This window comes from Patagioenas fasciata, chromosome 1 (genome assembly GCF_037038585.1).
Source record: "Patagioenas fasciata isolate bPatFas1 chromosome 1, bPatFas1.hap1, whole genome shotgun sequence".
Classification (NCBI taxonomy): Eukaryota; Metazoa; Chordata; class Aves; order Columbiformes; family Columbidae; genus Patagioenas; species Patagioenas fasciata.
The window spans coordinates 123804739-123830160 of record NC_092520.1 but is presented as its reverse complement, the minus strand read 5'-3'; the positions used below and the strand labels follow the sequence as shown (position 1 = coordinate 123830160).

General features: G+C 40.1%; 1 protein-coding gene across 1 annotated transcript; it reads right to left on the bottom strand.

Annotated features, from left to right (window-relative positions):
• Positions 1-1300: 1300 nt before the first annotated feature.
• Positions 1301-23439, bottom strand: NSUN3 (NOP2/Sun RNA methyltransferase 3). Its single transcript, XM_065829279.2, has 6 exons — positions 23322-23439; positions 21783-21892; positions 19969-20312; positions 17918-18072; positions 17369-17490; positions 1301-3532 (listed from the first exon to the last, which is right to left on the bottom strand). The coding sequence occupies exons 1-6, from the start codon at positions 23421-23423 to the stop codon at positions 3271-3273; spliced, it is 1095 nt and encodes a 364-aa protein (XP_065685351.2). The 5' UTR covers positions 23424-23439; the 3' UTR covers positions 1301-3270.
• Between the last annotated feature and the right edge of the window lie 1983 nt (positions 23440-25422).

Below are 25422 nucleotides of genomic sequence, written 5' to 3'. Positions count from 1 at the left end.
TATGTTTGAAAAGGGAAGGGCAGAAAAACACAATAGTATTTGAGCTCCAGTTATATCTGCTGCCTCTGAGGGATACTGGCACTGATGTGTGCTATACACATGATTGTGAGTAGTTGCACAAACACTCTTGATTGCCCTCATTAGAGATAATGAAGATTGCTCTGGTGACTCCACAATCCAGCAAAAATGGTCATTTTCTTGCTTTCATCTTGCTCATTGCCTAATCCCATGGGCTGCAATTCCCTCTAAGATAGCGAGGCTGGCTTGTTCACTGCCCCATTTCTATCAGAGGAGGCAGGACATAGTAAAGAATTCAATAAAAAATCCCTAGGAAAAAAAGGTATAAAAAGGGAAAATGTTGCAGCCTTGTCCTGAAGGTGAGCACAAGTCATCTTGGGACATCAGAAATACCCAAGAGGTACCTGAACGGACACAAAATCTTTTCAATAAGTACCCTTGGGTGGAAGCTGCTTCCCCACACCTGCAAACCTTGTCCCTTATCTCTACAGGCATGCCTCCCATCCCTTCTGCTTTTCCCTTCCCCACCCCTTCTCCCTCCACATGTGCTTATCAAATCCCTGTCGTCAGCCGGAACCCATCAGAACAGAAAAACTCCACAGTGATCTGGACTAGTGTTCATCTGCACCAAACCAAAATAAATACTATTTATTAATCTGCCTAATTTTTTCCCTTCCTTTTTGATGTATTTTCAGACTAGCTGAAAAGAAATTCCAGGAGATCAGCAAAGGGTTATGCAGAACTCGGTGCAGCTTCTACTTATCAGGAGGCCCTGCTGCATAATTTAGGTCTAAGGTAATGTAGTTCACAGGGACCTGCCCATACGCCGAGACTGAGCGAAGTTCAGTTTTCAAAGTTGCCTTTGTTCTTTCTCTGATCACCTAGCCTGCATTCTCCTCAACCATTCAGTTTAACCACGTATTTCAATTCCATTCCTGAGTAAGTTACATTGTTGGCTTTCCATTTCAATTTCCACAGGGCAAATAAAACTGATGGAAAGCTTTTTGACGAAGGTATTGTTATTTCATCCAGTAGCCTGAGATGACTTCAAATCTGGATATAACATTTAATGTTTCTGGGACAGATGCTGTTAGGTCTTTTCATTGTAACACAATATCATCTGCATACATTAGTAACTTCTGTGCCTCAAGTTGCATACGCTTTATATCCTCTTCAGTTTTCAGAGACACTGCTGACGATATAATACCACAGGGGCACCTCAAACATTTTTCATCACAAAGCAGGAGAAAGGATAACCATGGAAGACCATGCACCAAAGGGGCAGAGTACCTTATACATTTATTTCCTTCAGCAAAAGGTGCAGCAGCAAGAAGGCAAACTGCCCATCCTCCTCATAGTCACAGAAACCTGAAGAAACAAAGCTGCCACTCAAAACCAGCATCTGCTTTTAAGCAACTGAGATTTTCTTCAGTTCAAGTACTGTGCTTCTGCATGCTCCCCTCTCACTGCTCTAGATTCTAGGGACAGGACCTTCCCAGCAGCCACATGCTCAGTGGGGACAAATGTTGAGTGCTCCGTGATCACAGGCGTGCGGACAGAGAACTGCTGTGAACGCAGAGTTGAGGCTCATCAGTGTAACAAGGTGAGCGGAGAGTAAAGGCATTGGAAAGTCAACCGAATTTTTCAGAGACAAAAGGCAGCTCAGTCACAGTTGTAACAAGTATTTCTGAGCTCATAGCAACAGAATCACTGGAGAATTTAATGTAGAACTACTGCATTTCCAGCATTGTAACACAGAGCTCCTTACAGAAGACTTCAGGCGATGAACTTTATTCCTGCCTTTGTTAACAAGGTGCAAAATCACCCATTTGGTGGTTTTTTTTCCAGTATTCACAAATTTATATTCTTTTGTATTCAGAAAAAAAGTCCCAAACAAATCTGCACTAACAAATTGTGTTTGTTATTGTAAAAATCTTGTAGTTACATGTATACATAGAGATGTAGTACACACAAAATATAGGAAATATATAAACGCAGACAGTCTCTTACACACACACATTTCCACATAAGCAACTCATCTACCAGAAAAAAACCTGCTCTTTAAAACACTATTCCTTAAAAACATCTATTGTAAGTTTCAATCAGAGAAAGGACTCCTCTTTCCTTGGCAAGGAATGAAAAGGCTTAATTCTACTTCAAGATAAACATTCAACCTAATAAATACACCGTTAGGTGATCCATTCATAGGCATAATTCAAGCACTGACAGATCAGAAGTTTATATGTGCATATGCAGGAACATATGCACATATGTCTATATATTTATCTATAGCACTGTGTAGCAGAAATGAGGACACCTACAAACATTATCAGTAGATGTTCTCACTGGGACTCTTTCTGTATACACGAATTCACGTAACATTTTTTAACTCCGTGGATAAGCCACTTCTCCAGATAGTCTGTTTTGCTTGTCATGAGTGTAATTATGTAACAAAACTCTCTGAATACTGTGCTATTATTGTGGTTATTAATCATTCTGCTTTCAAATATGTGCTCTAGAGACTGATGGATGTACTGTATTATGCAACAAACTGAGTACCAAAGCTAAACACATCTAAATCTACTGTCTTAAGGATGTTTCATTGTAATTTACTCCTTCAATTTGTACTTTTGTAGGCTCAAATATACATTAAAAAAAAAAGCTGGTGTCAATATAGATGTTGACCTTTGCAATAGTAAACAAAAGACAGTTTTTAACCAGTAAACAACTTAGCAAATAGGAAACCTGCTTTGCCAGTGCCTGAAATAGCGCTTAAGATGACAGACTGCATACAAATCAGTTTTTACAGGAAAACAGATTTCTAGATGTGTCTGAGAAAGAATGCAGGATTTCCATGACTTCAGACCACTGAACCATTTATTTTAAAATATACTGCATTAAAACCAAATTAGTAATTAAAAAGTAAAATCAAAAAACCATGCAAAAAGCCCTGCTGCATTATGCCTCTATCTAGGATGCAAATCCATCTAAGAGCATCACCCTGAAAATGATACAAAGCTCCCCTGACTTCATAAGAACTTCACATAGGCTCACAAGTCTGCATCAAAAGGCACACCCGGTATTTTAAGCTACACTAAGTGTCAGCTTCCTTTTTATTAGGCAGCAGCTGACACAAAACTGCAATGCTCTAAATTCAGTTGCCTTGGACTTGTTCATATACACATACTACATTAGAAATAAATATTAATTTATCACATATCTCTTTTAAAAAACTAACAGGCATCAGATGGACTAAATTTTCTTTAATTTAGCTACATACATTGGACCCCATGCTCTCCCTTTCTCTGGGAGAACCAGAAGTTCATGCTGTTGTGTGCCAGTGAGAAAAGTGAATTCCTGAGAAAGGGCTTTGGCCATTTCACTTATGTCTACAGGTATAACATTACTGCAGGAGTGCAGAATGAGATTTATCACATCGCTGTTTTCTGCCTTCGAGAGCGTGCATGTAGAATAGACCAGAGATCCACCAGGACGCAATGCTTTAATAGCAGACCTGCAAATAACAACAACAATAAAAAAATCAACATAAGCCGTGACATACCGAGGGGAAGGGGGAACATGCAAGACTTATAAATCTAGAGTTATAAATAGGTATACATATAAATGTGAAAAATAACGAAACCATCTTAACAGCCTATAATCGACAGCTCAGGAAACTAGCTGGTATGCATTTTGCTTTCTCATTTCTTAATGTATACACAGTTAACTAAAGTTATTTTTTTGTACAACACTGACAAGTAGAAAGCAGCGTCCATTCAGAGTTGCAGAATATACTTCAAACATTTATATGCACCGCATAACTGGAAAATGCTGCAACTGCGCATACAAAATGGGTTACAGCACACCAAAAGTGCTAGTTAGATATCACACTTTGCTAGCTGCTTGCGTGAAAAAATATCAGAATGTACAGTTGCACTAACAGCCTGAACTAATAACTGGGCTGTACCTTTAAAACATTTCTGCAAATTCTGCAACTTCTTTAGCAGGTAAGTGGACTCAGGGGTTTCACTGAGCTACTGATTTCCTAAGGAAATATGACTTCTTGATGGATCATGCTGTCTGTTAACATGCCCTTCACCTATTAACCTGTTGACAATTTTTTACTAAACACAGGCAAAATAGCGGCTTAAGATTTCATGTTTCCTGAAAGCTTCATGACTGCTAGTGGATGAACAGAAGAGATTCTTTTTTACTTCCTCACAGAAATAGAGTTGAATAGACTATTTACTTTCCATTAAAGCAGATCTGCAAGGTCTTTTTTCAGACAGATAAAATATAACCTGTGAAAGTATAGAAATGAGATACACAATTCACATTCACTAACTGCAAATTAAAGCACTAAGGAGAAAACCCCCAAACCTTGCACCGCAGAACAGCATTCTTCAAATCGGGTGCCATCACGTAACTAAAAGATACAGCTATGCTAGAAGTTCATTTGCTATTAAAATGCTCTATTAAGGTAATCCCTTTTAATCATCAGCTTTGGAGCCTTCAAGGACACAATGGCTCAAAGACTGAGTTGTAACCTAGTATTCAAACAGTTCACCTCACTGCTTCTGGAGAACAGATAGTATTGGGCTGAAGGAAATACCACATCAAAATAGAACTGCTCCCTACACAACACTTATTTTGTTTAAAAACAAGAGAATCTGAGCAGGTTAATGCTGTTACTCAGCTTGTGACTATCTGAGAGACAACAAGGCAGGTACTCAGGGCACTGCAAGTGAGTCACTGGGAATGTGGCAGGTGCACAAGGGCAGAGCAGATCCTGGAAGCATGGACTCATGGAGCACAATGAAACACACACTGTCATGCTGCGTAGAAAGAGTAATCTTAGATTGGCAGGAATTACTGACCATACTCTATTGAGCCTCCCCCAAAAAATCTACAGGGAAAAATTAAAAGGAGGAAAGGAAAGGAAAGGAAAGGAAAGGAAAGGAAAGGAAAGGAAAGGAAAGGAAAGGAAAGGAAAGGAAAGGAAAGGAAAGGAAAGGAAAGGAAAGGAAAGGAAAGGAAAGGAAAGGAAAGGAAAGGAAAGGAAAGGAAAGGAAAGGAAAGGAAAGGAAAGGAAAGGAAAGGAAAGGAAAGGAAAGGAAAGGAAAGGAAAAAGGAAACCACAAAACCACATCCTCAAACTAAACAAGGTGAGCAGTCCCCCCCAACGCAGCAAGCTTTATTCCAAGCCCAGGGAAACAAATGTGATGCCATTGAAATGGCAATTCCACCAGAGACAAGCTGAGAACTTGCTAAGGGTGATTTCTGAACAAAAACAGTTGAGAAAGGAAAGAAGAAAATACAAGGGGGAAAAGACAAATCCTTTCAACAGGATTGGGCCTTTTCAGGAAAAAAAAAAAAAAAATCAATGAAGAAAAAAGCCTCATCACAAGCAGGATCAAAGCAGATCACAGATCAAAGCTACTCTGAAAGTTCTGTCTGAAATAATAAGGAAACACCAGGACAAATGACTGTTTCAGATAGAGATGATACAACTCTGTTCACCTTCCCAGGTGAAAACTCCTTTGTATCATACCCAGTCTTTTTCTCTGGGGAATGTATATAATATTTTGCTCATTTCTTCTATGAGTCTTGGTTACATTAATCAGCAAGCCAAATATGTATTTTACTGGAGTCTATACTACTCCAATTTTAGTTATCATAAGAGAAGGAGCTCTGTCAACAGATGATGCTCAAAGAAAAAAAATCAGTGTTTAATACCTTTGTTGTATCAGTCTTCAGTAAAAAGACAGAAAGTAAGCAGATCGCTAGCACATTTAGTGACCAGTTCAAGGTCAGCCTGTTATTGGTAAAAAGGATGTTAGAGAACTTACACTGTCCGAATACTTTCAGTTTAACTGGGTCTAGTGGGTTCATTCGGGGATATTTCCAAAATTAGCTAAAGCTATCACAAAACTGTAAGCTTATCTCAGACCTGAGTAGCTTTTTAGAGTCTGTAAAAACGTTTAAGAACATCTTAGGCACAAGTTGATATGGGACGACACTTACAATGCCACCTTGAGACAGTAAAACAGGAGCAGGTGCCATCCTCACGTCCCTTCCAAATCCTGTTTTCTCAAATTCTGCAGTTACCAGCATGCGTTTGAATTGCCCAGCTCCAGATATTCATCCTCCCTCCCCTCCGCATTCCAAGACACATCTACTCCTCAGCAGGCTACAGAGGCACCAGTTCTGGATCTGAGGCCCTAAGCTGTCTCCACTGTCTCTCCAGCCACCTTTCTCACTTGCAGTCATCCTGCTGTGGCTGCAGCTGTCCTTGTGAAAGGCCAGGGCTTATGCTGCTGCCCTCTGGCCTGTCTGAGCAACAACAGCGCACCCAGATGTATGGAAGGTAAGTATCATAAAGCAGAACAAAAATGTACAACCTTCTGTTCTCATGAACAAGCCAGCAAGAGAACAGCACACTGATCCTGTCTCCTTGGCCTCCTACCAGCTCCGGAAAACATAAAAACACTTTTTACCCTGTGTATTAGTTGCTTGCTTACTAGCTTTCACATTAGAACTCAGAACATGGCTGAAGTCTAAATGGGCTCTCAAAGTTGAGCTGGTCTTAGAAGTACTATAAGAAACCATCTACTTTACTAATTTTCATAGAATTTCTCTCTCCAGCTACATCTTTTCTGTGCATACAGCAGTGCTGAGCCATGAGAGGGAAGCTAGTTGTCTTGGAAATGTGAAAGTGTTTTTTGCATGACAATCAAGATGTACTCTTAGCACAGCTGAAGATTTTACTCATAGAAGCTGCCAACGGCAACTGCTTTCCTATCTATAAGATGGGTACTATGTGAACATTTAAACAAGTGAGAAAATATTTTTACCATGTAAAAGTGGAAAAGGTAAATACCAGAAACACAGACATAGCTACAGCTGACATGGTTAAAAGCCTGGACACTTGCTAAGTGTCCTTTTTTTACCATATATAAAGTAACAACTATTCAAGTCAACACTTTCAAAGGCACCTGCTCCTACAACTGAGTCATTGACACAATGATTCATCAGATGAAAAAGTAACACAGGTTTCTGAACAAAATCCTGAAAAATCTCACACCAAAAATCCCTTAACTCTAAGCCTCCTTAGCCTGGGAATCTTCACCGGCCCGTGACCCAGAAAGGTTAGGCTGCTCAGTGCAGTTATCTTTATTCTGAAGCTAAGTAATGAATTAAAATATCTGAGGAGGATTACTTTCCACCGCAAGGTTAATCAATGTATCTATCCATCTTGTCAAGTTCAGCAACAGTTGTTTCAGTGGCTGTATTCAAAGTCAACCGACAGCCATACCCCTTATTAAGCCGTGCCTGGCTTTTGATGAACTTGCACTGAGCTGCAAAATTCAAAGTGAAGAAGTGCTGGGCTCAAAGTCACAGGGTGATACTGTGCTGGGCTAAGCAGATTCAGGAAGTCTGGTCCCCTCGTCATCAGCACAACAAAGAATCCATCCATAAGAGAATTTGTGCAAATAAATTTAAGACTGGTCTTCCTCTACAATCACTGCAGGGAAACATGCTTATGCCAGGGATGGGTCAGAGCTGGAGCATAAGTGATAGACATCTAGCAGAACCCACCACTGCTACTATGACTCCACCATCTAAGAAAGTAAGATTCCTCTTACATTAGGTATGTTGATTATCCCCCAAATCCTTACTTAAAGGTTAACTCTTAGCTGAAGGAATTTGGTGCCTGTTATAAGGTACTTTGTAACTTGCAAAAAGGGGCTCCAAATCTAGAATGAACAAAAAGAATGCTATAGAATATATATATATACATAGAATGCAGAAGACCCTAAAGTATTTTTTCACCTTCCTCTTATTATAATACATTGTTTAAAAATAAAATACATTACTTCAAGGTAACCAATCTGCAGGTTTTTTTCTCTTAGTAGTACAGATGATCTTCATATTTATTAAAGAAATAAAATTTTCAGTTTAAATATAGTTCTGGCTATAACTTTAAATTCATGTAAATACATTTACCATAATTAATTTTACATGCAACAGGCACTAATACTGCAAAGTTTCAAGCTCCATACGGAGAAACATAAGAATACGTGTTAAAAGCACATCCTGGAGCATCATGACTTGTTCACGTTTCCCTATAACCGTTCTTGTTTTAGTAACATGACAACCCCTTAGTACTTGCAATCAAGACCCTAAAGAAGCAACACCACTGTTGGCAGCTGACATGTCTAACTCAACTTTTATGTTGCATGATATCATACTACACCACTGCAGAAGGGTGAGGTTATTCGTTTAGTGCCATGATAGTCAAGGCCTAGCAGAAATTACTAAAATTGGTGAAATGTACTACAATCCATTGACATGCCCTGTTTAGCATCTAAGACCTGTACACAAGGTTACACAAGACCTGTACATAAGATTTTTAAAAGAAATCTACGATTTTGAAACAGTTTTATTGAGTTTGTTTCTCAAGATTTACATTAAATCTTGCAATGGAGAAGATGCTAACAATACACTGGAGTATAATTATTTAATATTTTAATATTTAATATCTCAGGGAAAAAAAAGACCACTCAAGAGCCACATGACAACTCTCAAACCAAAAAAAAAAAACCTTACATGCAACTACAAAATAGTTAGCAAGAACCCAAAAAGGGGATTTTTCACACTTACAGAAAATTAAACACGATACGCTGACATTTTGTTTATTCTAAAAGTCTTAGTGTTTCAAACATCCTTTTAACAACAGGTAGACAATAATTTCATAGCACAGTTAGCACCTGCATGTCCAGCCTACTCCTCGTCTGCTTGGGTTTATGTTGCATGCCATCGGAAGGGTCAGTATTAATTATATTAATCGTTCAACCATTTTCAGTATTAAAGTAAAAAGATTACATATATTTTAGGGCCATTTTAAAATAATATAACATTTCAATAGTGCCATCTTTTGGCAAATGGGATGTATTTCTGCTCAATATGCAAGATAATATCTGATCAGAATAAATACTGCCAACCCTTTTATAAACTATTCAAGAAACAAAGCATCTCAAGATGCATTTGCTTTTATCCTCAATCTTATTCTTTTCACTGATGAAAGATATCACACATTTTCTTCTTCCTCTTACAAGAGTCCAAACATATTATGGTAATATGGCCTACATGTTAAGGGTTTTGTTCTGTTTTTTTTCTCCAAACCAAGTCAAAATGATAAGGAAATTCCTCCTCCGCCAAAATATCAATTTTTTTAATACTTTGTGATGGGCTGTGACAGAGGTGCACAGGAGACAGGGACACTGGTTCAAGTATCCTTTCTGTACCCCAGGCATGTACCGCTTCTGCTTTTCTCTGAGTAAGCTTTGCTACACTAGAGAGACATTGCAGTTCAGAATAATCATGGTAGCAAAAGGAGAAACATAAAGTGAGCTGCTTTTTTTCAGCATTAAACTGAAGTATTAATTAATGTAGACACAGCCACAAAAACAAACCAACCAACCAACAAAAATAACAACAAACCCCACCAAGAAACCCGCAAACCACCATAAACTCCAAAACCCCAACCTGTACTGCTGTAGCCACAATCTCTTCCCAAAATTCTGATAAATAGCATTTCTATAGCAAACAATTCTAAATTATGCTAAAGCAAAGACTTAATCTTCAGTTTAACGTTACTGAGCTTTCTCGTCGAACGCATGGTGACTTCTGAAATACTCGTCCTGTTAACACACGGCTGTGTGATATTCTTCACAACACCAGAACTGCAGTGCCCTTGTGATGATAACAGGTTGGTTTATTTCCCATTATCAGACTTAAGTGCCACAAGTGTCAACAGAAGGCTCAAGAATTTTTCTTCCCCTCTCAAAGTTGCAGCTGCCTTGCACACTCATCTGCCAGGTTTCAGCACACCCAGTACCATCAGCAGCAAGGCTGTTTCTAGCTGGCCAGCCTCCAAGAGTCAGAGGTAGCCCACTTCTCCTGCTGTGACAAACCTTCAACCCTTCTGTCATTCTAGTCATCCCAGAACTACATTCTTGCCTTACACACTCTCAGAGGTCCAACTCTTCCCAACTTAAACTCCTTATTTACAAGAAGAAAAACATATATAGCCCAAGCAGAACCTTCTCAGCTATGGAAGGGAGAACAAAAGACCTTTGAAGCCCTTTGTGCGACAGACTGTCACATCGCTTTGGAGTTAACATTTTTCATTACAGCTTATGAAGGACACACATACACAGAAGGGACTGAAGTTGAAATTAAAGAAAAATTTGAGTCTGAATTTAAATCTGTGATCCCAAACCAGCTACCTGGCTGCTGGATAGCTTCTTTGTTTATTTGTGCATTTATTTATTAATTCAATAAACTTTGTTTTGCAACATACCATGAAGGACTTGATCTGTAAGTTGATCACAGGGTGCAGACAAAGGCTTAAGCAACTAGGCAGTACTTAAAATCAGAGACTATTTATTTGAACATCTCCGATGGAAGACAAAATGGAGTCACAATGATGGCCACAGCACTCTTTGTGAAGAAATCCAAACCAACCATGAGTCTAAAAAACTCAGTAAAACGACTCATACCTTAAGCAATATAACCAACAGTGTTTCAGGGAATGGCACAGCACAAACATGCCACATTTAAGCATAAAAAATTAGAACAAAAAATAAGGTCTATCTGTTCAGTCAGCAGGTATCTAACCACTTTCATCCAGAGGGGAAAGGATGCAGAGAGAGGGAACCTGGTTTGCCCAGTAAAACACCCTGAACAGCACGGCCAGTTTGGAGCCTGGGGTCAGCAGTCTATATAAACTATTCAGTTTTTCCAAGATGCAAAGTGGTTAAAGAAGGTGTCACCCACAGAAGATTTGTTGGTCCAGCAGCTGCAATTCTACAGAATTCCTAGTGGAGCTAATTGACTAGACAGTTATGGATAATGAGGGGATTAAATGGTCTGCTACAGATGAGCAAAGGGAAAAATTCCAGGGTAAGAGCTGAAGAACAATGTGATGAAGCAATCCTTAGTGTGATTTTCTCCACTTTCCTATGTGCCTTCTTTCACTTCTACACAGAAAATGGCATCTACTTAACTTCCTTCCTCACCTCACCCCTCCTCCTCTGGTGCCAAGGTTCAGAGTTCCCTCAGGTTACTCCAGAACATCTCCAAACTTCACCCAGCGAGCTCCTACACAGGAACCCAGCCCACACCGGAACAGAAATCTGTAGCACAAGACAGCTGCCACATTTCTGGAGGGACACTCTCGTGCTTCTCCTTGCCCCGTGACATTCAGCCTTGCCATCCCTTCAATGCCTAACACTAAAACTCAAGCAACTTTTATGATGGTAATTTTTTTAAGGGTTCAAGACACTGTCTCTGCAATGAACACTAAAGGCTGAGATTTTTTTTCACCAGTAGCAAATCACAAACGAAACTGAATCTCTTTGCCTGGGTAGGACACAAAGAGCTAATTATGAGTATCTTCTTTTTTACTTCATCATTAGACACAATAAAGGCTTTTGTCTTAACCAAAGCAGAAATGGTACAATGGTACCCATATGCTAAACATATTATAGTGTATTTACAAAAAAATTCTTTGACTTTAAAACAACAAAAAACCCCACAATTAAGTGCACAAAATTCCTCTTGTAGCTACATGTAGAAAACTGTGCATTTCAGTAAAAACACAGAGGTGACACTGAATGCAGTAGGAGGAATACCAGGATTTTTCTAGTAAATCACAGTATCTAATACACACTATGTGAAAAAGATTTTTTCAATAAATAAATTTAAGACTGTATGTATTCTATGGAACCACATCACTTATTTTCACATGCCAGAGAAAACAGAGCTGATTATTACTTAAGGTTTGTTATATTAGTATCCTATATTTTCACCAGAAGTTTTATCATTTATTCTAAGATATATTTTCAAAGGTCTGGACTGGAGAAAATAAAGCTGGTCCTGTGGCATCTAAATTAGCCTTTAGAGACCTAAGTTGTCAATTCTATCTGATGACTTAGGGGAAAATGTCAATCCCATTTTAATTCCCACATGTGCAGCCTGGTAAACCAGCACACAAAGTGGCTGCACAATCAGCAGTCTCTGCCCCAGTGAAGCCTGGGACTGAAGCACCAAGACAAACACCAATTAAAAGCTTTATGAAGACGCTTACACAACAGCTGGTTACTTACATATGACATTAACTAATGGTTTAAGTACCCTTTAATTCAGAAAAATAAGTTCAGAATATTTGAGTGCTTTTTATTTCTCCTACCAAGTAAGAGCATGTGCAGAGCTCTCCTACCTCCCAAATTATTCAGTGAGAAAGAAAAAAAAAAACAAACCAAACTTTTGGTAACCTTCCACTGAAAAAGACTGACAATTTCAAATACCATGTTATGATTGATATCCAAAGGAAAAATGCTCTTTATACAAAGTAAACATTACCTTTCTCTCAGTATTGCACTCCACTTGCAGAGCATTTGAAAGAGAAGATACGTATGTTACACAGAACCAGACATAGTTCCTTAAAAATCATTATATTTATAAGCAAACAGGGATTTAAATATTTCATTAACTATGAAGAGTAGAGTTTCCTGTATTTCTCCCTCCAAATTTAATGCTTCATCCTGAGTTTTGAAAAATGAGAATACATACAACTCGAAAGAGATCAACTATGAAAATGAGCATTTTGTATGGATTATTTTGCCACTACTAATCCAATGCACAATTCAAACTTCCCACGTACCCCAAACTCCCCCAAATCTATTTGCATGTGCATGTGTTAGGTATTCAAAATTATCTCCCTTGTAGCTAACTACTAGGAAGAAAAAGAGGTAATAAAGGAAAGTCAGCCAATATGTATCTTTTAAAGTCAGCCTGAGCTCCTATGAACCAGAACTCTATTAAACACCAATTAAGAGTTTTTTAATTACTGAGAGAGGTTGTGTATAGAAGAGTTACAGTAGTCTGAATGCCTTTGCTGCATTTTCTAAACATATCCTGTTGGATTTATTTCCAGCTGAACCCTAACACGGTTTCTTTCAGCTGCAGTAACTGGTGTAGGAATAATTACAACAACTGTGTTTCACCACTAAGTTCTTACGTACTCGGGCTTAACCCAAAATTTAATTTCTATCTGAGAACTGATAACACTGGTAAATTCACTTACAGGAACTACCGCATTTTGTACTAGCATACAGTATCAGGAAATGAACATTCTTTCCTTACACTGCAATTTGTTTTCTGCATGAACACTCCAAATAATAACAAGATTTGCAGTGTGTTCTTGGATTATAGCACTCAGCAGGGATGCTTTGGTTTTGGTATTAACAATCATTACAATCTCAATTTCCTTCAAATCAGTGGTGCCCTCACTGCTTATAAAATTTTCTGTTCAGCATTTATGCCATTATTTACATTTCAGATTCTATTCAGGCTGTAGTGGGAAGATCATTGTATCAAGTTTCAACACTTCTTGCACATCTTAATTCTCTGAAGCCTCTAAATTACACTGTATTGCAAAAAAATACTTCCTTCATTTCCTCTCTGATGTTCCCAGCTTCCCCTCCAAGTTATCTGCTAAAACAAGAACAAACACCAAAACACTAAAAAACCCCAACAAACAACAACAAAGTGCAAGGTAACCAAACCCAGAAAAACAGATTACAAGGTTAAAAGGTTAAAGTTTCCTTAATTAAGAAAAGGGAATCCCTAATTTTGGGCTGAGTGTCACTTGATAGAAATGAAAACTGATCTCTCCTTTGCATTTCATTCTTTTTATTTATGTGTTATCCTTAAACTTAATACTACTCCTAAACTGAAATAATGCTTGGTCCTTATACTTTAAGCTTCATCTTCAAATCACATGATACTTAGAATTGCTCGGGTTGGAAAAGACCCTTAAGATCACCAAGTCCAAACATTAACCTAACTCTGCCAAGTCCACCACTAAACCATGTCCCTAAGTGCCACATCTTTTAAACACCTCCAGGGATGGTGATTCAACCACTTCCCTGGGCAGCCTGTTCCAATGCCTGACAACCCTTTCTTTGAGGAAATTTTTCATAATATCCATCTAAACCTCCCCTGGCACAACTTGACGCCATTTCCTCTTGTCCTCTCACTTGCTACTTGGGAGAAGAGACCAACCCCCTCCATGCTACAACCTCCTTTCAGGTAGTTGTAGAGAGCGATAAGGTCTCCCCTCAGCCTCTGTGACTCTAGACTGAGCAACCCCAGTTCCCTCACCTGCTCCTCATAAGACTTGAGTTCCAGGTCCCTCACCAACCTTGTCACCCTTCTCTGAACTCTCTCCAGCACCTCAATGTCTTTCTTGTAGCAGGGGGCCCAAAACTGAACACAGGATTCAAGGTGGGGCCTCACAAGCACTGAGTACAGTGGCACAATCACTTCCCTGGTCCTGCTGGCCACACTATTCCTGATACAAGCCAGGATGCTGTTGGCCTTTTTGGCCACTTGGGTACACTGCTGGCTCATGTTCAACTGACTGTTGAGCAACACCCCCAGATCCTTTTCTGCCAGGCAGCTTTCCAGCCACTCTTCCCCAAGTCTGTAGCACCGCCTGGGCTCAGCCTTCCAGCCAGTTCTTTATCCATCATAGAGTACACCCATCCAGTCCATGAGCCACCATCTTCTCCAGGAGAATGCTGTGGAATACTGTGTCAAAGGCTTTACTGAAGTCTAAGTACACAACATCTGCAGCCTTTCCCTCATCTACTAAGCAGGTCACCTTGTCATAGAAGGAGATCAGGTTGGTCAAGCAGGACCTGCCTTCCATAAACCCATGTTGACTCGGTCTGATTGCTCCACTGTCTTTTGCATGCTGTGTGATGTTACTCAAGATCATCTGCTCCATGACCTTCCCTGGCATGGAGGTCAGACTGACAGGCCCATAATTTCCCCGGATCCTCCTTCCAGCCCTTCTTCTAGATGAGTGTCGTAGTTGCTGACTTCCAGTCAACTGGGATCTCCCTGGTTAGCCAGGCCTGATGACAAAGGACAGAAAGTGGCTTGGTGATCACCTCTGCCAGCTCCCTCAGAATCCTTGGACATATACTGTCTGGCCCCATAGGCTTGTGTGTGTTTACATAGTGCAGCAGGTCGCTACACCACTTAGACACTATTCTCAACAAAACTGCTCAGATACAGCTTTATACTTGTTTTTGTTTTACAGATACAGGAACAGAGGTGAGAAACACCCTCAAGCACAAGGCATCAGGTAACCTGAACAGCTAAGCCAAAGGTACCTTTGCATGAGCTGAATCACAAAAAATGCAGTACAGCTGGATTAATGGAGGATCAGCCTCCCTGAATACTACTGGAAGTATCAGAGATGGGATTCCAGGTCAGTTTTTTCTTTATAATTATGCACCCTAGCCATAAAACGAAGGCTTGAATAGGGTAACATTCCACAATTTCAGTTTCACCAAAATCCTAATGTACTTGTGTGAATCATTTCCCCTTTCCTGGACTCAGTTTATCCTTTCCTTTTTCCCTTTCACACACAACCTGAGATGCCATTAGTATTGGAAGTTCATTTTAAAGTGATCAGATAAAAGGAAAAATAAAAATACAGTCGACATCTATATAATCTACTAAGTATATGTGAAATGTTTAACCTGATAAAGCTTGTAATCTCTAAATTTGCAACCTAACCATTTATTTCATATGCTCCAAAATCTTTTAAAAGACAAAAAAAAAAATTTACAGTGCACATAAAAATAGATTGATTAATCTACAGAACTACTCAGACCTATGTTGAGCAATGAAATTGAAATTACCATCCTTTTACTGCAACTTACGTATCAAAAGTATTTTGTCGTTACAAATCTAATTCCTATTGCTGCTACTATACTAAAGAATACTTCTGACAGAAACAATGTTGTCTTCTTGATTTAGGAATAATTCAATTAAATCTGATTTGGGCTGACAGGAACATCTTAAAAAAAAACAAAACAAAACAAAACAAACAACAAGGTTCCTGTTGTCATGAGTTCTCCACTTCAAGATTACAATCTGGAGTGATTTATGCGAATTCTCAAAATTTCTCCGCATGATATATACTTTCTTTTGGTAGAGGTTCACAAATTGGATTTTATATGTCAAATATTGAAAACGGAAAACTGAAACAGGTCAGCATTTTAAATGTGATTGATTTCTTCAAAGGAAATGGGTGACATGATGCATTACTGCAATAAGATACTCATATTTCTGTTATAAATCACAGGCTTCTGCTGGGCCTTTTTCAACTGGAAGTCAGGCAAAAAATATCTTGAACTGTTGCAATGGGAGCTTGCCATAAAACTTTCCTCTGTTTTTTTTTTTTTTATAATAGGTTATTTTTTCCCTCAATTTGCTTTGACAGATGGACTTCAAGCACAACTGTCACTTTGCAAAAAAAACTCAAGTCTAGAAGGTATTATTGGGAAGTCACTCCCCCGCTGTCGCCTTGTGAAAAACTTGTAGAGTTTGAGATGTTTCACAAATGATGGCCTGTGGCCGGTATCACTGAAAAGTGTAATACATTCCAACCTTGATTTGGAATATTGGGTGGACATTCTTCAAAAACAAACCATTCTCACTACCCGACCAAACCGCACACTCTTAATTTTTTTCTCCTGTCAATTATGATCAGTAGTCTTTCTGTGCTACAAATAGTCAAATGGGTATTAAATTCAAGCAACATGTAGGAGTGTGCAATAGTAGACTCAATCTCTTCATATAAACAGCCTAGAAAACAAACTCTGAAGCAGCATTAACTAATAACCTAAATGATGATTGGTAATCCATCTTCAATTATCAAAAATACTGTAATAAAGAACTTTAAGGGATAATTCTGTCAAAGAATGACAAAAGCAGCAGCAAAAGGAGTTTGGGAAAGAATGCCCAGCTTAGCAGGTTTATAGAACATTTTCACAGTTAAACAAACAAACAAAAAAAAAAGAACCAAAAAAACCCCAAAAACCTACTACAAATGATATGTGTGGTTTTGCTTCAGCTGAAGAATATATCTGAAACCACTTTAGCTGTGTCCACTGAAAATATTCTGATGTGGTACCAGACTGTTCTGAGTCATCTGAAAATGGACACACATGAATAAGTGAGTTAACAGGACTGTACAGCAGTACAGTAGTAGAAGACCCAGGCCTCACTGCTTAGATTACCCAACAAAAATTTCCATAATCACATTAATCTAGATTAACTCTTTAAACAGCAATTGCAACAACATATTCATCACATTTTTGCACAGTGAAACCTGATTTTGGTTACTAAACATGGAAAATCTTGCCCTTGTGCAATTTGTCTTAATTGTGAAAAGCTTCTTTAATAGCTTTGCACTTCTCACCTTAGCAGCTGGAACTGTAGACAAGATAACTCTTTCCTTTGTATTAGTCTAAGTGTAGCTTGTTGAATATCAGAAGAGAATAGCCAACTTCTGTCATTTGAACAAGGAGCATCAACCAGTACCTACATAACAAATAAAAAACAATAACAAACTTCACAATAAAGATATTCACTTTCTGAACACTGCATGCCAAAAATCTACTCAACTTACTTCTGCAAACACTTAGAACACCCTTCCTATTTTCCCTTTTAGGGGCAGAAATGATCTAATTGTTATTTTCCATGTTTTTATGGAGTTTTGAGGGGAAGAGAGAAGATAAGAAATTACTGCTCCAAAAGTACCCTCTACCTGAACAGCTCTCACTAACACAAGAACAAATGCACAACAGGCTTAAAAAGAGATTCCTGAGGCTCTGCAAATCCTGTACACAACCCTTGATAGGTCAGATATTTTGGTGGGGGCCAGAAAAAAAAAAAAAAAAGTTAAAGACAGCAACATCAGAAGAAGCACAATGCAGAAATATCATTTGCTAATAAGTAAAAATGTTACCTTGTCGTATGATTCAGACTTAAGATCTCCAATCTGTCTACCATCCAGTTTAGAGACTTTTATTAAATTTACCAAAGGATCCGGGATGAAGGATTCTATTGTCTGTTTCAACCATCTTGACCTCAATTCATCATATTCATTACAGTGAAACTGACCTTAGAAAATTAAAAAAATGAAGTAAACACTCTAAGTCTTTATGCTTTTTCTATTTTGTTGTTTTACACTGATTGCAGAAGTTCTACTGCTTTGTCAAGACTGCCATAGAGTTTACATCTTATGTACTTGTATTATTGTACATTTTATAAAACACTGCTGAATTTTTATAAACCTGAGTAAATTTCAACATGCTCCTACAGAACAATCTATAAATGTTGTTAATTAATCAGTTGCCTTTTAAATAAGTTGAGCAGCCCAATCACTTATTTCAGAGTTCAGAGAAGGGCAACAAAGCTGGTGAGGGGCCTCGCGTACAAGTCTGATGAGCAGCTGCTGAGGGAACTGGGGCTGTTTAGCCTGGAGAAAAGGAGGCTGAGGGGAGACATTATCACTCTCTACAACTACCTGAAAGGAGGTTGTAACATGGAGGGTGTTGGTCTCTTCTCCCAGGTAACAAGTGAGAGGACAAGAGGAAATGGCATCAAGTTGTGCCAGGGGAGGTTTAGATGGATATTATGAAAAATTTCCTCAAAGAAAGGGTTGTCAGGCATTGGAACAGGCTGCCCAGGGAAGTGGTTGAATCACCATCCCTGGAAGTGTTTAAAAGACATATAGATGAGGCACTTAGGGACATGGTTTAGTGGTGGACTTGGCAGCATCAGGTTAATGTTTGGACTTGGTGATCTTAAGGGTCTCTTCCAACCAAAATGATTTTATGATGCTATGATTTATTTGAAATTTGAGCCAGAATTGTTTTCAGAAAAGCCTTTTGGTTGCATTTATTTTTAACAATGTAGCCAGAATAGTTATCCTTTCAGAAGAAACATCATTCTTGCTTGTAACCCAGACCAGAAACACCAGCATGATATTTTCTTCATCTTAGTCCTGTTTTCTAATTTAATAAAATCACTATTTTCATGTCTTCACAGGTTGTCCTACACCCTGTTTGCCACACACAATATGGTACATCTTAGCATCCGCTGAGATATATTAAGAATCAACTATCTTACATCTTAGGTTCTCAGCAACAATCTGGTATCTTCAGAGTCAGCCATGTGACAAAAGTTGGGGTTTTTTTCAAACCTTTTGAAAGGGCAATCCACATTTAATTTAGCTCAGTGGCATCACCTCATTCCTCTACAAGAGGGAGGGAGAACCAGCTGTAATCACCAGGTGCAGGTGATTATAGCAATGGCCTCATCAGTAACAAGGTAAGGTGCTTGAAGAGTCTGAGACAATTATTACCCAAACTAACATATAAACTTGGAAACAGCAATCACAGCTTGCTTCCTGGCCTGGAAGAACTGAGCTACTACTTGCTGTTGCCTTCTAAACACTGTGATTATCTTAGTGCCCTTCTGCAATATCTGGGTGGATTAAGACACAGAGCTTATTAAGCCCTTATATAGACAAATTCCTCATCATAAACTTTCTCCCTTGATCTTGCACATTTAATTTGTTATGCTCTGCTTTACATCAGTACACATAAACTCACTTATATTCTCTGCACAGCACTGACCAGTGAGTTAGCAGAGGGGAAAAAAAAAAAAAAAGTGCAAGTATTCTAAGATTGCAGATTACTTACCTCCCTGTGCCAACAAATCTCCATGATTCTAAGTAACTTCTTCAGAAGTAACTGTAAGGGAACCAGTGGAGGAAGAAAAACATACTGCTACTCTGCTTTCGTCTGTCTGTCTGCAGTATTGAAATAACTACTGCATTTTGCAACCTCTTTTAGGTAAAGAGACTTCATAAAAATCCTACTAAACAGCATGGACCTACTTGGAATATGAATTGTTGCCCCCAATCCAAATCTTGTACAGAAAACAAGCACAACTGAAACAACCCAGGCACAAAGCCAGGGATCAGCTTCTACCCGCATCTTGATACATTACCTGGATAGGCGCACTGCAGCAGAGCCACCGATTTACCCCCTGGTGCAGCACAGAGATCCAAAACATCTTCCCCATCTTTTACTTCTAATGCCAGCACTGGCAACAGTGAAGCAGCATTCAGCAGGTAATACTCTTTCAGTTTACCGGGCTGGTGTTTTTGTGCGGTAAATCTCCCAGGAGTCCTTCTAATGTAACACTTCAGTGACGCTGGAAGGTAGGGCAACGGGCCCTGAAAGGCAGGATGACACCCCTTCTCACGCAAGGTACTCTCCAGTTCAGCGGACGGGCTGAACTTGTTCATGAGGATGGCATACTGCCAGCACAATGGGTATGTGAGTACATCTCTGGATTTAAAAAAAAAAAAAAAAAGAAGGAAAAGCTATTTAATAACTTGGCAAATAACACGAGCTTTCCATAGCATAGGAAGCCTTTTCTTACATGAGGGTAATAATCCCACCATTGGATCAATCTGGTACAATCAAAAAGGAATAATTTTGATTAGATATGATGAAGAAAAGCATGCAGGAAAAATAATTTCAGATGAAATCAATCTACCATTTTCTGTAATTATTGTATTTATAACACTAACTTCTTCTGAAACAAGATATTCTCTATTTTCCCTTATTCTTTAACAAATAACTGTAAAAGTTATAAATAATGAAGTATATCATTCTTTCTGACTATAAAGTAGTTTCTTAGGGACAAGGAAAAACTGCAATATTAGTTGTAAATGTCACAACAAAAAGAATCACATTGGCTTTGCAATGGTTATTCCAGTCAGCACTGTAAAATGCAGTTTTTACATACATTCTTTTCTAAATTTCCTTTTGTGTTCTGCAAACATTGGGCCAGAAAAATTTACACTGATAGATATTCCTTGAAGGCAGGCAAAAAGCAGTGCTTATATGGTAGGAACATGTTTGTTCATAGTTCACTTTTTCAGACCTTTGAATTTCTCTCAGTATTTTTTAATTTAGCTATAAAAAATACTCCTCGGGAATATTTTTAACCATGGAAATAATTATTTTAAACTACTTTTTACAGGCTAAACCAAAGAGGGCACTCAAAGGAATCACATAATTTCAAATACTCTGAACACCTAACATGCCTTTCACTTCAAAGTAATGTGGCACTGATCTTGAGAGCACTCCTCATGCACTTCACGTCAAAGTCAACTACTTTTTTTCAAATTCCTGTTGAAAAGTATATAGGCTGAACAGGGAACTTCTCCTGAAGGGCTCTTCTGCTGGCTTTCCTGTGAGTGACAACCACCAGTGAGCGGGGAAGGGAATATGTTCTCTCAATACCACACCCAGTTTTTTAGTGGCTGACCCAAAGTGATCAAGACCCAAATTAAGTCATATCCTTTTCTGTGCATGTCATTAACATTCAGTTTCTTCTAATGAAAGAAATCAGGGGATGTACTTCTCTCCTAATATCTTTGTTCCAGTCTTTCAAGATAAAATAAAGCTGTAGGAAAAAAAAAAGCCAAAGAGCAGCTGCTGTTAAGTATAAAGGGATGATTTTTGGACCACCTTTTTACAAAACAGTCAACAAACATGTAAGATGGCAGGCTCCTCACAGTTGCATGTGCATACAGAACAGAAACTTCATCATGTCAGAAGAATCATGTCAAAGAAAAACCAAAAGAAATTCCAAGTTTGAGTCCTCTATTATTCCACAATTTACAGCAGTTCTAAACTGAAAATAAACTAAAACAGCTGTTAAAGCCCATGACTCTTTTGAGAGTTATTCTACTAACTACTTAAAAAAAAAAAATAACACCCCTCCCCCATCTCCTCAAAACAACAGACCTGACACTTGTCCATGTATCTCCAAGTTCCACCATGTACTGCTTCTCAAAATGATCCAGAACAACCTGACAAATCTTCTTTTGAAGTTTCTCTTTTGTTTTGTTTTCCAGCTTCAGAGAAAGGAGGAAAAAAGAAAAGCAGCAAAAACAAACAAATGAAACCCTCCCCAGTTATCACTAGAATTATTAAAAGAACACTTCATCAATTTAAATCAAGCTAGTATCAGTGATATTACAGTGCTCAAATATCAAGGTCACATCATGCATGTGACCAAGATGTAACAGGAATTTCAGAGAACAAACGAGTTAAGCTAGTGTACTCTCTTCTTCCCTACCTGTGAAGAGGTCATTCAAAGCTTGTTGATAATATCCTCTTCTGTATCATCTACACTAATAGTACAGTGGTTCCAGAAACAAAATAAGCAAGGCACAATTATGATCATGCACTATGATCACCTCTGCCAAGATGTACCCATGTGCTTAACTGAAATAAATTAATTTAAATCATTACAGAAGTCAGCTGAAGCTGAGCTGCAAGGCTCTACAATAACTAATTTATTCCAAGAGTTAGGGGGAAATGCAAATTTGGTATTTTATTTAGGCAGGGAGGTGAAGAACTTTTGGTTTCTCAGCAAACTTGTGCTATTCAGAAGGAAAACCCCCAAGGGAAAGACTAATATTTACTAGATTTCCCTCCCCACACCACACTGCCCTTCCTCCTGCTTCTCCTCCCGCTGAACACCTGTACTTCCCGAACAGAAACTGGAGCAGGCTGCCCAGGGAAGCGGTGGAGTCACCATCCCTTGGAAGTGTTTAAAAGGCATATAGATGAGGTTCTTAGGGGCCTGGTTTAGTGCCAGAGTTGGGTCATGGTTGGACTTGATGATCTTATGGGTCGCTTCCAACCAAAATGCTTCCATGAAACACTTGACAGAAAGTAGAACCTGAAGGACCCGCTAAGCTCCGAGTTACTTCTGTTGTCTCTTAATATATTAACCACCACAGTGCATACAAAGGTCTGATTTTTCTGTCTCAAATCGGTTCCTGTACCCGCGGAACGCGCTGCCCGGCAGAGGAGCCGCGGCACGGATCGCAAAGCCAGGTACGAGGAGCTTTAGTACAAAACGAAACGCTCGTTTGCTTCTCGAAGGGACGAGGGGATGACACAGGCGGGACTACAGAGGGAGACAAACCCCTGCGGGGCAGAGCCCTGCAGCGGCCACAGGATCGCACCGGGGCTCTTCCCGCTGCTACAAACGCTCCCAGCAGCGACCAAACACCCCGAATCCCCGAAGTCGCCACTTCCAACTCAGAAACCGCGCTCTCAACAAATGGAGGAGCTTCTCCGCGCTGCCCTGCCCGCAGGCTGAGGCGCGGCCTGGCGGCAGCCACCCACAAGTCTCAGCGGCGAAGGCGGCTCTTCCCGTACGGCCCGCGGAACGCGCAGGAAGGGACCGACCGCCCGTCCCGCCCCGCTTCCGGCTGCCAAGGGCGAGCCGCGCCGCTCGCCCACTCCCTCCTCCCCCCACTAGCGCCTCACCGGCTGCGAGGCCCGGGCGGCCGCTCGGTGCGATAGGAGGGCGGCCCCGGGGCGGCGGGGAGCCGCCGGCAGCAGCAGCAGCAGCAGCGGCAGCCGCCGCATGGCGGGAACGGGGCAGGGCGGCGGGGCCGGGGCGCCCCCTGGCGGCCGAGGGGCTGCAGAGGCGGCACCGGGCGAGTGGCGCTGCCGCCTTCCTTGTGTCCCGTCGCTCCCAGGAGGTGCGGTGGTGGGCCTGGGGTTTTCTGGGGGTTAATTTCACAGATTCTGGACACAATATTCCAGGTGCGGTCTCACCAGGGCAGAGTAGAGGGGGAGGAGAACGAGAACCTCTCTCGACCTACTAACCATCCCTCTTCGAATACACCCCAAGATGCCATTGGCCTTCCTGGCCACAAGGTCACTCCTGGCTCATGGTCATCCTGCTGTCCACCAGGGTCTCTTTCTCCTACACTGCTCTCCAACAGGTCATTCCCCAATTTACACTGGAACCTGGGGTTGTTCCTATCCAGATTCAAGACTCTACAGTCTTTTGTTGTGTTTTGTTTTTTTTTTGGTAGGTTTTGTTTGAGTGTTTGTTTGTTTGCTTTTGTTTTGTGTTTTTGTTTTTTGTTTTGTTTAGTTTTGTTTTTTGTTTGTTTTGTTTGTTTGTTTATTTTTAAAACCATGGGAGGCTCTCCTGTCCTTCAGTCTCCTCTGCCTCTCCCAGGGATAAAGCAGGATTAGGCAGCAATTGGACTCTGGATTAATCAATTTATAAAACTGATCCTCATCCCAGAGCCTGCTGGAAGTGCTGCTGCCATCTGCACCACTGCTGTCAGACCTCTGCTAATGCCTTTGCACCTGTCCTTAACTCCTGCCTTGACCGGGCTTTCCCAGAGTTTGTAATTGCTATTCAGCTGCTTAACAGCCTCCTCTAAAACAGATTGGAGATCAGCTTTAGCTTAACCGGCTGCTACTACAAAGAAAAATTGAAACGCGAGAGTTATCACACACAAATGTCTTACACACGTTTTCAGATAGACCATTCTCTGGGACCAGTGTGACCAGGAGAACCGCCAGGCCTCAGTTCACTAACCGTAACTGGCTTAGTAGCACTAAAGCCCGAGGCTGCCAAAATGAGGGCAGTTCCTCTTCTGACCTCTTCACCTGAGCAGAACTGTGGGGACTGGCCAACTCCTGTTAGAAAGGGCATCTTGCTGTGTTAGCCACCTCTTGCTGCATCCGTCGTGGCACAGCAAAATAAAGCCGCCACACACCCTCTCTCTCACTCAAAAGCTCACTTGTCCATCAGCATTTGCTGAGTCCTTCGGTAAGAGCAATGCCCGTGGAAACCGCAAGCTGGTTAAACAGGAGTTTCTATAACATCAGTGGCTGCCCACACAGCTGAAACCAGCCTCTGAAATCTAGCCAGGAAAGGGGTGCAAAGGTAAAGCAGGGGTGCTATCATATAGATAAATATTTGAGTTTCAGGCACTGAGTAATGAAAACTAAGGACATTTATGCAAATCTCATGCAAATTATCGTCAAACTTGAAAACTTACTTAAAATGTTTCAATCAAGATCCTGACAAAGAGCAAGCAGGCAAAATGGAGACCTCCTACCTATCAAATGTAAATGGCAACCGCAAAGGCTTTTTGATAAATTGTACCACAAGACACAGAACAAAACTGGTGTAAAAACTGCAGTTCTCTGTGGATGTAATTCTGCCAAAACCAATAACATAAAAGCAAATACATACGATGACTGAATTTGACTGTACCAGTAAAACAAAAAAGTATGCTGGATGAGTTGCCTTCCCCTAAATACAGAGTAGTATCCCACTTGTAGAAGGTGCCATCAGTGTTTCTTAATGTGTCTGAAACCAGTTAGATTTGCAACACATCAGAAGGATGGACTTCAGTTAAATAGCTTGTGCACTAGCAACACCAGGACCACAAAGAAACTACAAAAAACCCAGTAAAAATGCAACTACAACCCGTATCTCTATTGTGCTATTGGAGAGATGGATTGACTCTGGGGGAATTAACTTCAGTACATTTTGAAAGTCAGGCTACTGTTCCTCTTAATAAAAAGCAATCCAAAATGATGCGATCTCTGTCAC